This window comes from Chiloscyllium plagiosum, unplaced genomic scaffold (genome assembly GCF_037043375.1).
Source record: "Chiloscyllium plagiosum isolate Xiang-an unplaced genomic scaffold, Cpla_swu_hap1 HiC_scaffold_34, whole genome shotgun sequence".
NCBI lineage: Eukaryota > Metazoa > Chordata > Chondrichthyes > Orectolobiformes > Hemiscylliidae > Chiloscyllium > Chiloscyllium plagiosum.
In genome coordinates, this window is record NW_028270172.1 from 14,061,592 (window position 1) to 14,077,221 (window position 15,630).

The 15,630-nt window shown below is 46.8% G+C and overlaps 1 protein-coding gene across 1 annotated transcript in view; it reads right to left on the reverse strand.

Moving 5' to 3' along the window:
* acad11 (acyl-CoA dehydrogenase family, member 11) overlaps positions 1-15,630 on the reverse strand; it is a 157,445-nt gene that overhangs the window by 37,997 nt on the left and 103,818 nt on the right. The window contains exons 14-15 of the mRNA XM_087978495.1: positions 3,281-3,347; positions 504-589 (exon numbers count right to left, since the gene is read on the reverse strand). Of these exons, the coding sequence (XP_087834621.1) occupies positions 504-589; positions 3,281-3,347 (153 nt within the window). The remainder of the gene's footprint in view (positions 1-503; positions 590-3,280; positions 3,348-15,630) is intronic.

Genomic DNA, 15,630 nt, shown 5'->3' on the forward strand with positions numbered 1-15,630 from the left:
TCTTCAGAGGGTGGGTATAGTCTCAATGGACCGAATTATCTTTATCTTCATTGTTCAGATTCTATGACCATTGCTCCCCCTGACAATGGGCGTGGCAACACCCCACCCTCTTGCCTGACCTGTTGGTACAATTACATGGGGCAGGCAAGTGGTGGCTGACCCAGCTGCCAATTTGGCACAATTGAAGCCCTTAAGGGGAGTGTTTATTAGCTGCAAGGTTGGCATCGTCCCACAAACTCCTTGGATGGTGGGGTGAGAAACCCCGTCATAGGGGAAAAAAAACCCAGCCCCAGGAGTCCAGAGGCTCCATCAGAAATCCTGAGCAGGGAATAAACCACACAGTGACACACAGAATTGGGGAGGAGCAGCCTGATGTCTATTCAAGGAGAAAAGCCTCCTTGACTCTGTGAAAATCCTATTCCGACATCCCATCATGACATGGCAGGCGCCGAGAATTCTGACAGGAACCACTGACGCTGCCAAAATAAATTAAAACATCTCACCATCGTATCCAAATACTGTCAGGGGCCTGATGACCTTTACCCCTGGTGTATCCATGGGAACAAGAATCATGCTGTGTTGCTTGTGCCTAGGAAACAAATGCAGAATCTAATAAACATATACAAGGAAAAATAAAACACGGATTATGTGCATTTCCAACAAATAAAATGCATTTTTGAAATCCCATTTTCACATTCAGAGTGAGTGGATTTAGACTCTAATCACTTCCTCCTGGCCTGGTTTGCACAGTACACAACTTTTGCAAAGAAAGCAAGTGTGTACATATTGTTGAACGTGGTGTTACACTAATGTTAAACATAAACTATTAACTTTTTACTTGCATCAACTGATTTTAACACTCGAGACCTTTATGGGCTAAAACAGTTTTACAAGAGGAATAAAACATTGGCTTAAAATGGCAGTAGTCATCACCTGCCCACAAACTGAGGCTAGCCTTGTAAAACCAATGTGAGATAAACAAGACTGTCCAGGCTGAAATTAATATTTTCAAAAGGCAGTAAAACACAGATTTGTATCGCCGGTTATTTATACCCTTTAAGCATAACTTCCACGTGTTGGAGATGAAAGACTTGCCTGCAATTATTCAGCTTGGAAGAACACTGAAATCAGACAATAGAATATACAATAAATTTATACTTCTCGAGAGAGTGAGGTTAGATGAGATTTACGAGAACCACTTAGCGATAGAAACTGACATAACTGCACAGAGGCTGGTATCCCGTCACCAAATCACTCTTTATTTTATGTGCACAGTACACTGGCTGTGGCCAGCCAGCTCAGAGTCAGTCCCTGATCTGAGGAGATCCCAAATCCCCTGTTCATATTTTTCCTTTTTTTCCTTGCAGGTGTGAGACACAGTGAAAGACACAAGGTGCACAAATCTTTATTCAGTTTCCACCACCAGGAAGAAAAGGAAACACATCAAAGGGCAATGCTGTGTGATCAAAACAGTGAAGGGGAGGGTAGGGACTAAATCAAAATAGAGTTGGAGGGAGAAATGAGGCACTCCACTCCCTGCAGCGCCCACCTCTCCCTGAAAAACTCCAGGGTGTTGGTGGACACCGCGTGCTCCTTCTCCAAGGACACCCGGGCCCTAACGTAGCCGCGGAAGAGGGGCAGGCAGTCGGCCCTAACGATCCCCTCCACGGCCTGCTGCCTGGACCTGTTGATGGCCAGTTTGGCCAGGCCCAGGAGCAGACCCACGAGGAGGTCTTCAGATCTGCCCTCCTTCCTCCGTACCGGCTGCCCGAAGGTCAGGAGCATGGGACTGAAGTGCATCCAAAAGCAGAGGAGGAGGATTTTGAGAAAATCAAAAAGGCAGTGCAAGTGCCCACACCCAATATACACGTGGTCTATGGCCTCCATCCCCTGTTTATATTTTTTTTTTCTTTTTTTTTGAGACACAGTGGAAGACACAAAGTGCACCAATCTTTATTCAATTTCCACCACCAGGAAGATAGGAAAACACCCGGGTGGCCAGTGACAAACACTGCCCTTCACAGCAAGGGACAGTGCTGTGTGATCAAAACAGTGAAGGGGAGGGTAGGGACTAAATCAAAATAGAGTTGGAGGGAGAAATAATGCACTCCACTCCCTGCGGCGCCCACCTCTCCCTGAACAACTCCTGGGTGTTGGTGGACACCGCGTGCTCCTTCTCCAAGGACACCCGGGCTCTAACGTAACCGCGGAAGAGGGGCAGGCAGTCGGCCCTAACGACCCCCTCCACGGCCCGCTGCCTGGACCTGTTGATGGCCAGTTTGGCCAGGCCCAGGAGCAGACCCACGAGGAGGTCTTCAGACCTGCCCTCCTTCCTCCGTACCGGCTGCCCGAAGGTCAGGAGCATGGGACTGAAGTGCATCCGAAAGCAGAGGAGGAGAATTTTGAGAAAATCAAAAAGGCAGTGCAAGTGCCCACACCCAATATACACGTGGTCCATGGCCTCCATCCCCTGTTTATATCTGTCAGCCAGAATTTTCCTGATTGGCCCAGACTAACATCCCCAATCAAGAATCTCATAGTCGATGAGATCCACCTGGTTCCAATCACTACAGAAACCATGTGGAGAGATGGGGATAAGCTGGGGTTTCAGAGCACAGACGTTTAAGACAAGACGTGGCAGAGGTGTTCAAAATCTTGAACATTATGGGCAGGGCGAATAAGGAGAAACTGTTTCCAGCAGCTGAAAGCAACCTGCTTAATGCAGATCGATGGACAAAAGAATAACACGAGGCCGGATGAAACATTAATTTAACCCAACACGTGGAATACACTGTCTGAAAGGGGAGTGGAAGTAGACTCAATTGTAAAGAGAATTGAATTCATCGTTGAAAGGAAACATTCACAAGGCTTTGGGGAAGGAGCAGAGGAATGGGTCAGATGGTACAGAATGACCAGACAGCTAGCACAGGTTCAATGGGTTGGATGGACTCCTGTGTGTTATGTCAGTCAATGATTCAACCAATGTTTACAGCAAGCGTGTCTGTGAAAAGTCTAAACAAAGGCAATGACGACAACATTAGGGTCCATTCTGTGACCTCCTGCATATACCAGCTTTGTCTTTTGGGAGTTGGTTACAGGATTAGCTCATAGACCTGATCCCTGGGTGATGTGCACACTTCCTCCCCAACATCTCTTGCCCACGCCCATCCTGGGCAGCATTCGGAAAGGCTTTACAGCATTCCCCCATTCTTCTGGAAAAATAAACCCTTCTGAATCTTAACGCTTCATCAGACCGAAGGCCAATTGCTTTGTTCCTCACCTGGGAAGATGTTTATTTTCCGTTCTGCCCATGACAATAGCGATTTTACAGTTTGAATTCCCAGCCCCTGTAACAGAAGAAAAAGAAGGAGAATAAAGGTGACTAAAAATCTAGTGTGTATGTCACATGCATGATTACAACTCCGAAATCTACGAGAGGAACTTGCGTACTCATTTCATTGCAACGGGTGAATGTGAATGGGCTTTGACAGGGGACACCTGAGGGGTTATGACCCCCCTGGCTGTGGCAGTCAGAAACATGCAGATGCTGACTCAGCGGCTCAAGTAATCATTCAGGACTGAGATAGGGGGATATCACTTCAGTCAGAAGGATGTCAATCTTTGAAATTCTCTTGCCCAGAGGTCATTGAACAAATTCAAGGCTGGGAAGAATACATTTATGATCTCTCTAGGAATTAAGGGACATTGTAGTACAAAATAATTAATACGCTAAAAGACTAAGTGGTATCACCATCTGTTAGGATGGAAAGGATTGCTCTTGGGATCAAATATCCAGTTGTTCTTCCATTCCAGTTCAGTTTGCCACCAGGTCTAAGTTCAACGGTTAACAGTAATGTGTACTTTCTCTTAAGTCTAGTCTGAGGTCTTACAAAAGCCTCTCTTATAACTCAGATATAATGTAACTAGCTGTTAAGTACTGAAAACAACAAATGCTGGAGATCACAGCAGATCAGGCAGATGGAGTCTAGACTTGAAATGTGAGCTTGCTCTCTCTCTATGGATGCTGCCTGACCCACTGTGGTCTTCAGAGTTTTTTTGTTTTTAGTACAGATTCCAGCATCTGCAGTAATTTGCTCCTAGCTATTAAGGAATATGTAATAAACTTAGCAATTTTTTATCATGATCGAACATCCCTTCTGCTAAAGACTTTGTGTAGGCATCCTTTTCTACTTCATACCCGGGTCTTAGTTTAGCATCAACAAGAAGGTTTGGTGGCAGTGATTTCACCCAGGCCATTGCAGAAGGATCAGGTAGACATGACCACTATCAGAGAGCAGCAATGTGGAGCCAATGAGAAAATGGAGTTTAGGCAGAAGACATTCACTAGCCGAGCAGGGTTAAGGGGCTGAATGGACTATCCCAGCTTCTATTTCTTATGCTCTTAGTGTGAACTAATTGGGTGACGTTTCCAATATGATTACCAAAATGCACTCCTAATATACTTACATCTGCACCATTGCTACACAGATGCTTAGCAGATATACTAATTGCAATGCATTTAATGAGATTGAACATTACAATCTCGGTGGCTAGAATACAGTTCAATTTCCATTATCATCAGTCACTTTGTAGAGCATTAGTTGGGTGCTCCTCATCTCTGAAACCCTGCGAACGCTGTCCCCACACACCACCCCCCCCAACACCCTCAAAATCCACCCCTGACACCTCTTCTTGCCATGGATTTGATTGGAGTCGCGGGCCTGAGACGATTGGGGTCCCTGGCTATTGCCCACTTAACTGTCTCACCTACTCTTCCCCTCCCTGTCACCAAATCCACCACTGGGGGTGGGGGCGGAGGTGTAAAGCATTAATGTCTGCCCATCAATACATGTGCTGACCCTCCCACAACCCTCCCAATGGTATAGCCCAGCCCGAAAATCTACCATAGCTTTGCCCAAATGTATTGGAACGTCAACCCATTGGTTTCATTCCTGACTCTGCAAAGGGATGGCCATACTTTAACAAGACAGGTTGTTAATCCAAGATTAAAAAATTGAGGCTGTAAGAACTGCTCCTTTTTTGAGGTATTTTAGATGTTGGAGGTGATTTCCTCGAATTCCAGGAGCAGTAATGACTGTTTTATAAGCTGTGCATTGTTTTGAAACTATGGCTAGATGGGTATATGGGCTAATAGGGATCAGAGCCAAGTGCTGGCAAACGAGACTAGATTAGGTTCAGATATCTTGTCGGCATGAATGCGTTGGATCGTGCTGTACAGTTCTATGAGTCTAAGTCCATATGTAGGAAGACATTAGAGGTACTTTCCGAGTGCATGCTGGGACTGGAGAGCCACCTCCTCTCCCCACCTCTTTGCGCTACTTACAGTCAACTTTTGTCAGCTGTCAGTGAGTGAGACACCCCATCTACAACAACTTGCCATCAAGTAGCGATCTGTAAAACATTCCAAAGCGCTTCACAGGAGAGTCATCTGACCAAGTTAGACACATGCATGAAATGTCATTGTGACTGGGGACCAAAACGTTGGTCAAGGTGGAGAGAGAGAGAGAGGAGGGAGGAAAGAGAATGGAACAGAGAGGAGAATTCCATATCTAATGACCCAGATAGCTGAAGGAATGGGTGCACTTATTTTGGAGCAATGAAATTGGGCATGTGCAAGGGCCGGAATTGGAGGAACAATGCAATTGGAGTAGCTTGCCTAAATAGGGAGAGGCGCGGCCATCTACAATGGTGTGTATTCAGAAAATGACCTATAAACTGTCAAACCTTACTGAGGATTTGTTTGCAGAACCCTGAGGTTGGTTCATATCTCTTCCCACATGAAAGGGGACTTACGGTCAGAAAATCGCTCCTCTGCTGTTTATTTTCCTGCCGATTATAAAGGAACCCATTGTTCTCTCAATTCCAGGTGACGTCTTATACCATGACAATAAATTTGTGCTGAATTTACCTATAATCCTGGGAAAATAATAACCTCTTTATATTACACGATACTGTTCCGACAGTGACACTTGCTGTGGGTTGAGCAACAGCCCCAGGTTATACCCACAGTTTAAATCGTTCTCACCTCACTTGCATTTGAACTTAATCCTGAAGGATTGTGAGTTACGTCATGCAAGAACGAGATTACACCACTGTGTAGATCAGATTATCCGTAAATAAACCCACCAGGAAACTTCAAGTAAACAGAAGCCATGAACAGTACCTTCTTTGTGTTTCTTTCAGACAACTCGAAAATATTGCTGCAACATCTTAATCTCTTGTCTTAACACAACTCCAAAAGCCAGTTTAACACCAGTTTGCAATTAAATCGCTAACATTGGAAAAGGCAAAGAACATGTTCGACCCAAGTAGAAGCGGATTACTGTAGATGCTGGAATCTGTACTGGAAAAATAATGCTGCAGATCACAGCGGGTCAGGCAGAATCCATGGAGAGAGAGCAAGCTAATGTTTCAAACCTAGATAACTCTTCATCGGAGCTGATGTGAAATGTGGAAGGGACAGCATTTATGTACCATTGGGGCGGGGTTGGGATGTTGGAGGGCTGCGGGAGAAAGGATGTTGATAGTTCAGATTAAGTGATTGGAATGTGAAAATGACAGAATAACAACGTGTCTAGCTACCAGACTGGAAAGAGCAAGGGAGGGGAGAGAGGACACGGTGACAGAGAATGTAACACGTTTAACTAAAAAAAAGAGAAGGAATGGGAGTGGGCTCAGAATCTGAAAGTATTGAACTCAACATGAAGTCCGGAACATTGTAAAATAGGAGAAAGTGAGGACTCAGATGCTGGAGATCAGAGACGAAGAGTGTGGTGCTGGAAAAGCACAGCAGGTCAGGCAGCATCCGAGGAGCAGGAGAATCCTGATGAAGGGCTTATGCCCGAAACGTCAACTCTCCTGCTCCTCGGATGCTGCCTGACCTGTTGTGTTTTTCCAGCACTACACTCTCGACTCCTTATACTACATAGCCCTACAGTTTAAACATTCCCTATGACAAAAACTTCATTCTCATTGCTCTGCTCAGCAGCAGACGTCAATGGCCTAGTGGAATTATTGCTGCCGTGTGAATCTGGGGACCCAGGTAACATCCTGGGGACCCAGGCTTGAATCCTACATGGGCATTTGGTGGGATTTGAAGTCAATTTTTTTAAAATGACCATGTATCGATTATCAGGAAAAGTCCATCTGCTTCACTAATGTCCTTTAGGGAAGGAAACTGCCATCCTTACCCGGTCTGGTCTGCATGTGACTCCAGACCCATAGCAATACCCTTACAGCCTTCTGGGCAATTAGGAATGGGGGATAAATGCTGGCCTGGCCAGCGACGCCCTCATCTCTTGAATGAATAAAGGAAAGAAAACAGTTCTCTTATCTTTGCTTTAAAGTTTATCTCTGAGGACGTGCAAACTCTGAGGCACTGAGGTGGAGTCACAGTGGAAAAAGTTATCCAATTTAAAAAGTTTGTCTGCTTAGGAATGATTCATGCACCAGGCACTGACCAGTGGAAACAAGGATAAGCCACTGTCTCCATTGAACCAAGGTCACATTGTGGTTGCCCTGCAGGATTTCTCTCTGCTTTGAGATTAGCAAGTACTGACTTCACTGTAAACCTCACACACAATAGGACTTGCTGTGCCTGGTGGTCACCATGCACTACAGGAAATGGTAGAGTTGTTAACTTTTAACATGTTGCATATCAGAGCGAACGCAGGCAAAGCCATTGCAAGAGGTTAAACGGAATCATCTCAAGGAGAATGCTTTACAGCTTCAGAAAGACAGGAACTCAAACAAACTGCAGATGCTGGAAACAAACACAGTGAGCGCTGGAGAAACTCAGCAGGTCTGGCATCATCTGTGGTGAGAGAGAGGAACAGTTAATGTTTCAAGACCAGTGACTACTGTTCAGAATAAAATGTCTTTCAAGTGGATTTCAACCTATTTCCATTTTTATAACGTCACCCAATGTCAGTCCATCTCAGCTCATTTCTTGGTGAAACCCTTATTCGTGCCTCTAGACTTGACAATACCAACACTGTCCTGGTTGGACCCCATCATCCTACACTCTGGAAATTTGAGGTCATCCAACATTCTTGCCTTTGTCTTAACTCATAGCAGGTTTCATTCCCCTATGATCACTGTGCTCATTGATCTGCACTGGCTTCCAGTCAATCACTAACTTGATTTTAAAATTCTCATTCTTGTTTCTGAATTCCTCTATGGTCACACCACCACCACCGTCAACCTCAATCTCTAACTTTTCCTCCAGCTTCAGTACGCTCTGAGATACCTGTGCTCATCTCATTCTGACATTTTGGGCATTCCCAATTAGAATCACTCCATCACTGCTGGGTGCGTCTATATTTCCAAGCTCTGGACCTCCCTCATTAAACCTCTCTACCTCCTTTCCTTTCTTCCTTAAAACTTACATCTTTGACCAAGTTTTCCAAAATCTGACCTAATATGTGGCTTTGTGTCATTTCTGACTGAATTACTTTCCTGTGAAGTATATTGAGATGCTCTACTACACTAAAGGTACTATGTAAATGTAGAGTTATTGTTGTTACTTCAGCGTTCGGATTAACAGTATTGTTTCTGATCAGCATAAACATGTGTAAACACAATAAAGCAGGGAGTGGTTACAATGTTGGAATCACTGTCATAGAAAGTACCTCAATCAGTCCTAATCCCCGCTCCTCTCTCATAGACCTGTCAACGTTTCTGCTCAGCGATTTACCCAACTCCTTTTGTGAGAGTTTTTATTGAATCTGCTTTCGCCACACTTTCAAACGGTGCATTCCAGGACATAACAACTCACTGCATACAATATATTTCCTTATCACCTCACGGTGCCCCTATTTCCTTTGTTTTAGCCAACTGTCTTAAAATCGGTATTCTCTGGCTTTCTGATCCACTTGCAAAAGGATCTCTCTGTTTAGTCCTCTGTGAGTTTGAGAACCTCTCTCCACCTCCCTCTAACTTTCTCCCCCCCCCCCCACTGATGCACTTGAGGAGGAGCTACATAAACACATGAGGGGAATAAAAGGATAGACTGACGAGGTTAGATGAAGGGCTGTTCACATGCAGGATGAATGTTAGCATGGACCTGTGGGGCTGAATGGCCTGTTCCTGGACTATATATATTGTCAGAGCTGAAAGGCAGCATGGGTAACAGGGAAAACAGTGTAACAAAAGGATGGGGTGAACAATGGTTCTCAGAATCGGAGGTCGACTGACCAATGGTGTTGGGCAGAACTGACAGACAGAACAAAGGGACAATTCAGAGAGTGACAATAACCGGGGACATTCCCGTTCTCTGTCTTCATGGCTGTTTTAATGAGCGTGAATGATTTTACTTGCTTATTAAAGCCACAAATTGTTCCAATGTTGGCTGTCTCGTTAAATCAGTATAAATAAACGCCTTCTGGCAGACAGCTGCTTTCAGCCGCCCACTCCGGGCATCTGTGGGAGGAGAAAGCCACACACTACAGCATGAACCAGAACAGTCTGCCTGCGTTGGAGCGGAACACAGTGCTCTCAGTGCCTACCTGCCTGCCAGAGCCTTTAGGGCAATCAGGTAATGGGATCAACGGAAGTGCGGGCACTGGCATGGAGTCACCAGGAGGCACCAGCCCCTCACTCAGTAGAATGGGAGCTGCTCCTGAAAACTATAGGTTGGCGCTATTGGCTGGAAGGCGTGATTTTAGTTCCAGACAAGGACCTGGAAGAGGCTCCATGGCCAAAATAATAGGCCGAGTCTTCCCAGAGGTGACTATCACTGTCGGATTTCTGCTCCTCTCCCATTGTTTTGGAGGATGGAGCTGCACATATCTAACGTGGACCTCTGAATCTCACCTTAGAAATACAGAACATAATTGTTTTTACATTCACTCCTCAAGTGCAGAATCGTGGGGGTATTCCAAATCATACCCCTTTTTTTGTAGTTCTAATGGGCATATTCTGCTAAATTCATTTGCCAACACATTAAGAACCCTTGGGATGTTTTGAAACTTTTTGATTGCTATTATAGTCAGCAACACTGCCCAAGAAAGACTGATCAAGCCTGTATTCAACAGTGCTTAGAAGGATGAGAGGGGATCTCACTGAAACATGGAAATTCTAACATGTTAGATGGTCTTGATGCAGGGAGGATGTTTTGCCTGGTCAGAGAGACTAGAGCCAGGGGTCATGGTCTCAGGATACAGAGTAGGCCACTTCAGACTGAGATGAGGTACCGCTCAGAGGTGGTTAACCTGTGAGAATTCACTACCACAGAGGGCTGTGGATGCTGAATCATTGTGTGTATTCAAGGAACAGATAGATATATTTTTAGATATTTAAAGCATCAAGGGGTTTGGAGAGAAAGCAGGAACATGGCATTGAGATAGAGGATTACCCACGATCATAGTGAAAGATGGAGCAGGCTTGAAGGGCCGAATGGCCTACTCCTGCTCTAAGTTTCTAGCACATTCCTCGTTTCCTTTGGCTTTTAAAAAGAAAATCTCCGCAAGGAATTGTCATTTTTGTTGTGTAATATGACAATGGGGAGGTGATGGCCTAATAGTATTATCACTGGACTGTTAATCCAAAGATTAAGATAACGTGCCGGAAATCCAGGTTCAAATGCCGCCATGGTGGATGGTGGAACTTGAATTCAATAAAACATCTGGAATTAAGTGTCTAATGATGACAGTAAGTTGATCGCTGTGGGGGTGTGGACCCATCTGGTTCACTAATGTCCTTGAGAAAAGGAATCTACCATCCTTACCTGGTCTGGCCTACGTGTGACTCCAGACCCACAGCGATGTGGTTGAGTTTTAACCGCCCTCTGGGCAATTAGGGATAGGAAATAAATGCTGGCCTAGCCAGCAACACCTTCATCCTGTGAATTTAATGAGTAAATACAAAAGGGTCTGTGTGGTGGATTAAGGAGGTGTAAGTGTAATCCTAGATCACAGTTTACCTGTTGTCCGTTTTTCAATTTGCTTTAATGAGTATGGTTTATAACAAATGGCTCATTTTGATTTAATTAAAGAAGTTTCAAGACCATTTCTTTTACTATGGATCATTGTACAGAAGGGAAGCAATTGGCCATTGTGGGAACTGGATCAACACACTTATACTAATCATGGGACTGGGAGAATAAAGGACTTAACCTTCGGCAATTTCCTCCTGCCACAATCATAACAATGTCAAAGCTTACTACACCAGATAAGGATCTAATATTTGAGCATGGATAGAAGGTTTTTGGCAAACAGGAAACAGAGAGCAGGGTTTTCCACGTGGTAAGCTGTAACTATTCGTGTGTTTAGGGATCAGTGCTGGGCCTCCTCTGTTTACAATTGCCCTCCATAATTTGGTTGAAAGAGCTGAATATACAGTTGCTAAATTTACCAAAGACAGCAAGAAATGTAAGCAGGTATGCTGTCAAGAGGAGACAGAGAGTCTGCAAAAGGATATGGGTGGGCTAATTGAGTTGTCAAAAGGTCAGCGGATGGAATATAATGTGGGAATATGTTGATGTCACCACTTTGGTACAAAAATTAAAATAGCAGGATACTGTATAAATGGAGAGAGGTCGCAGAATTTAATCGCAGAATATGTTCATGTCTCCACTTTGGGACAAAAATAGGATTGGACAGGTTTAGAGGGATATGGACCAATCCCAGGCAAATGGGAGCAGTTCAGTTTAAGGACCCTGGCCAGCACGGCTCAGTTGGGCCTTAGGGCTTGTTTCCATGCTGTATGACACTGTGACTCCATGACTATGGGGCAGGTCAGATTATGAAGTGACCTTCTCAGTAATGAACTATCTCCAACGCTGATATAAGTTTCTGAAGCAATAAGCTCTGAGTTGGAGAATAGGGCTAGTGTAACTTTGACAGTACAGACTTGATGGGTCGAAGGGCCTCTTCTGTACTGTATGATTCTATGACTCTGTCCCTTCCCGAAATTCTTTGAGCTAGAATCATGAATGGAAATTATGGCAAGACATGTAAGTGAAAGAGTAAGCTATATTTTTTAAACAGAGCGGTCAGTATCTGTCTGAAATCTCTCAGATGGGAGAATGGACTGAGCTTACAGACTCTGTGGAAAGGTCATCTGTGAAGTGGAATTCTTTCCCCACAAGTCCCCAGTTGCTTATAATGATGCGTATAACTCCAGACATCCTGGAGGGAAGTATTTAGGAGAGGAATGTTACTATTTTCATTCCTTAGAGGCTTGGTTTGTGAAGATATATCTCTCACAGACTATTAATGAAACTGACTGAGATTTAGCAGATGGGAGCTTGTGGCTGAGTAAGGGAACATGCTGTGCTGTGTTTCTGCAGCCACAGGAATTTACCCCCTGGAAAGAGGCCATTCAGTCCATCCTGACTGTACCTGTGAAACACTGCCATCCAATCTACTCCCGATCTCCAGCTCTTGCTTTGCCAATCTTTAGATGACCGTGCCTTAAAATATTTAATATAGTGACCTTAATTTAACTATTACAGAACTATTACAACAGAGAAAGGAAGTCTGAAGGACAGTGAATTAAGGATCCAGGTGGGTGGGGGAAGGGAGCAAGGTAGGTGAGGGGATAGGGGACAATGTGGGTGAGAGGTATAGGAGCCAGGTGGGTGACGGAACATAGTGCCAGGTGGGTGAGGGGATATAGGGCCAGGTGTGCGAGAGGTACAGGAGCCAGGTGGGTGATGGAACATAGGAGCCAGGTGGGTGATGGAACATAGGAGCCAGGTCGGTGAGGGAACATAGGAGCCAGGTGGGTGAGGGAAGATAGGGCCAGGTGGGTGAGGGAACATAGGGCCAGGTCGGTGAGGAAACATAGGAGCCAGGTGGGTGAGGGGATATAGGGCCAGGTGGGTGAGGGGACATAGGGCCAGGTGGGTGAAGGAACATAGGGCCAGGTCGGTGAGGGAATATAGGGAGCAAGGTGGTTGAGGGAACATAGGGCCAGGTGGGTGAAGGAACATAGGGCCAGGTGGGTGAGAGGTATAGGAGCCAGGTGAGTGAAGGGACAGAGGGCCAGGTCGTTGAGGGAATATAGGGAGCCAGGTGGGTGAGGGGATATAGGGAGCCAGGTGGGTGACGGAACATAAGTAATCTAATCTAATCTAGTGCCAGGTAGGTGAGGGAACATAGAGCCAAGAGGGTAAGAGATACAGGATGGTGAGGGAACATAGGGCCAGGTGAGTGAGGGGTACAGGAGCCAGGAGGGTGAGGGAACATAGGGAGCAGGGGGTGGGGGGTGAGGCGTATAGGGAGCCAGGTGGGTGAAGGGTATAGGGAGCCAGGTAGGTGAGGAGTATAGGGAGCCGGGTGAATGGGGGTATGGAGTAGGGAGCGCGGTGGATGAGGGGGAGCCCAGTGGGTGAGGGGGGAGTGAGGAGCCCAGTGGCTGAGGTGTGAGGGGTGCGCCCAGTAGGCAAGGGGGGAGCCCAGTGGGTGAAGTGAGAGTGAGCAGCCCGGTGAGCGAAGGGGGAGTAAGGAGCCCAGTGGGTGAGGGGGGGAGTGAGGAGCCCAGTGGGTGAGGGGGGAGTGAGGAGCGCAGTGGGTGAGGGGTGAGCCCGGTCGGTGAGGGGGAAGCCTGGTGGGTGAGGGGTGAGGAGCCCAGTGGGTGAGGGGGGGGGAGTGAGGAGCTCGGTGAGTGAGGGGCGAGTGAGGAGTCCGGTGGGTGAGAGTGGTAGCCCAGTGGGTGAGGGGTGAGAGGGGGAGTGAGGAGCCCAGTGGGTGAGGAGGGAGTGAGGAGCCCGATGGGTGAGGGGGGGAGTGAGGAGCCCAGTGGGTGAGGGGGGGGGGAGTGAGGAGCCCAGTGGGTGAGGGAGGAGTGAGAAGCCTGGTGGATGAGGAGTGAGGAGGGGGCCCAGTGGGTGAGGGGCGGAGTGAGGAGCTCGATGAGTGAGGGGGGAGTGAGGAGCCCGGTGAGTGAGGGGTGAGGGGGGAGTGAGGAGCCCAGTGGGTGAGGGGGGAGTCCGGTGGGTGAGGGGGAGTGAGGAGCCCGGTGAATGAGGGGTGAGGGGCCCAGTGGGTGAGGGGGGTGTGTGGAGCCCGGTGGGTGACGGGGGAGCCCGGTGGGTGAGTGGGGAGTGAGGAGCCCGGTGGTTGAGGGGTGAGCCCAGTGGGTGAGGGGGAGTGAGGAGCTCGGTGAGTGAGGGGGGAGTGAGGAGCCAGGTGGATGAGGGGTGAGGGGGAGAGTGAGGAGTTTGGTGGGTGAGGGGGGAGCCCAGAGGGTGAAGGGGGAGTGAGGAGCCCGGTGGGTGAGGGGGGAGTCCGGTGGGTGATAGGGGAGTGAGGAGTCTGGTGGGTGAGGGGGGAGTCCGGTGCGTGAGAGGGAAGCCCGGTGGCTGAGGGGACAGGGTGTGAACCCTTCAGGCTAATGGATTGGATTAGATTACTTACAGTGTGGAAACAGGCCCTTCGGCCCAACAAGTCCACACTGCCCCACCGAAGCGCAACCCACCCATACCCCTACATTTACCCCTTACCTAACACTACGGGCAATTTAGCATGGCCGATTCACCTGACCTGCACATCTTTGGACTGTGGGAGGAAACCGGAGCACCCGGAGGAAACCCACGCAGACACGGGGAGAATGTGCAAACTCCACACAGACAGTCGCCTGAGGCGGGAATTGAACCCAGGTCTCTGGCGCTGTGAGGCAGCAGTGCTAACCCACTGTGCCACCGTGCCGCCCATCTGCTGCAGATGATCTACGTGATTACTTTCTCCAACCGAGTTAATGCCCATTCCTCCTATTAGGAATGACACGATTAACTCTTTCAATCTCATTCCAGCAGAAGAAACAGAAAAAGGTATGCACCAGCAGGAATTACAATGGTCATGACTCACCCTGTTTCTCTGCCGACCAGACAAAAACATACGATGGCAATGTTTGTAAATTATATTCACGACCTTTAATTGTTGTTTATGCCAATGAGTTCTCACAAGGAAACATCGGTGACTGACAGCTAAACCTACCCCCATCTCACACTCCCCTTCAGAAGACAATGTTCTTGCAAGTTGCCACAGAGTATTGCAGCATCTTTGATACAGACAAAAGATGCTGTGACCACTCCTACAGCAATCAGACATCATCACAAAGCAAGATCTGACAGGACATGAAAAGAGAATTCATCATATTTAACAAACTTTTCAAAATAAGATGGCCTTTCCTCAAACTGAAGGTCAAGTTGAATTAATGACTGCATTAACTTTTCAATAAATATTTATATTTAATGTGGGATACAGTGGGCTCCTGTCCAATGCTGATGCTATAAATAATATTGTGACTCACAAGCTGTGTGTCTTTTCCAACAGGTTGTACACCAAGCTATTATCTGCAGTTATTGTCCCATGGCTAAGGATGAAATCATGTCTGAGGCGTCTTTAGTTAAAATCGACCCACACTTAAGAATTTTGTTGCAACTCTCATTGTCCTCCGTACGTTGTCTGTTTATAGACATTCCATCATCAGAAATTTAACGAGGTTTGCACTAGAGAAATATGAGACCTCTGGCACACTCAGCCCCAAACCCTGAACATGTTAAACAATCTGACTTGTTAGCTCAGTTAGCTGGATGGCTGATTTTTGATACTGAATAACACCAACAGCATGGGTTTAATCCCTGCATCTGCTGAGGTAACCATG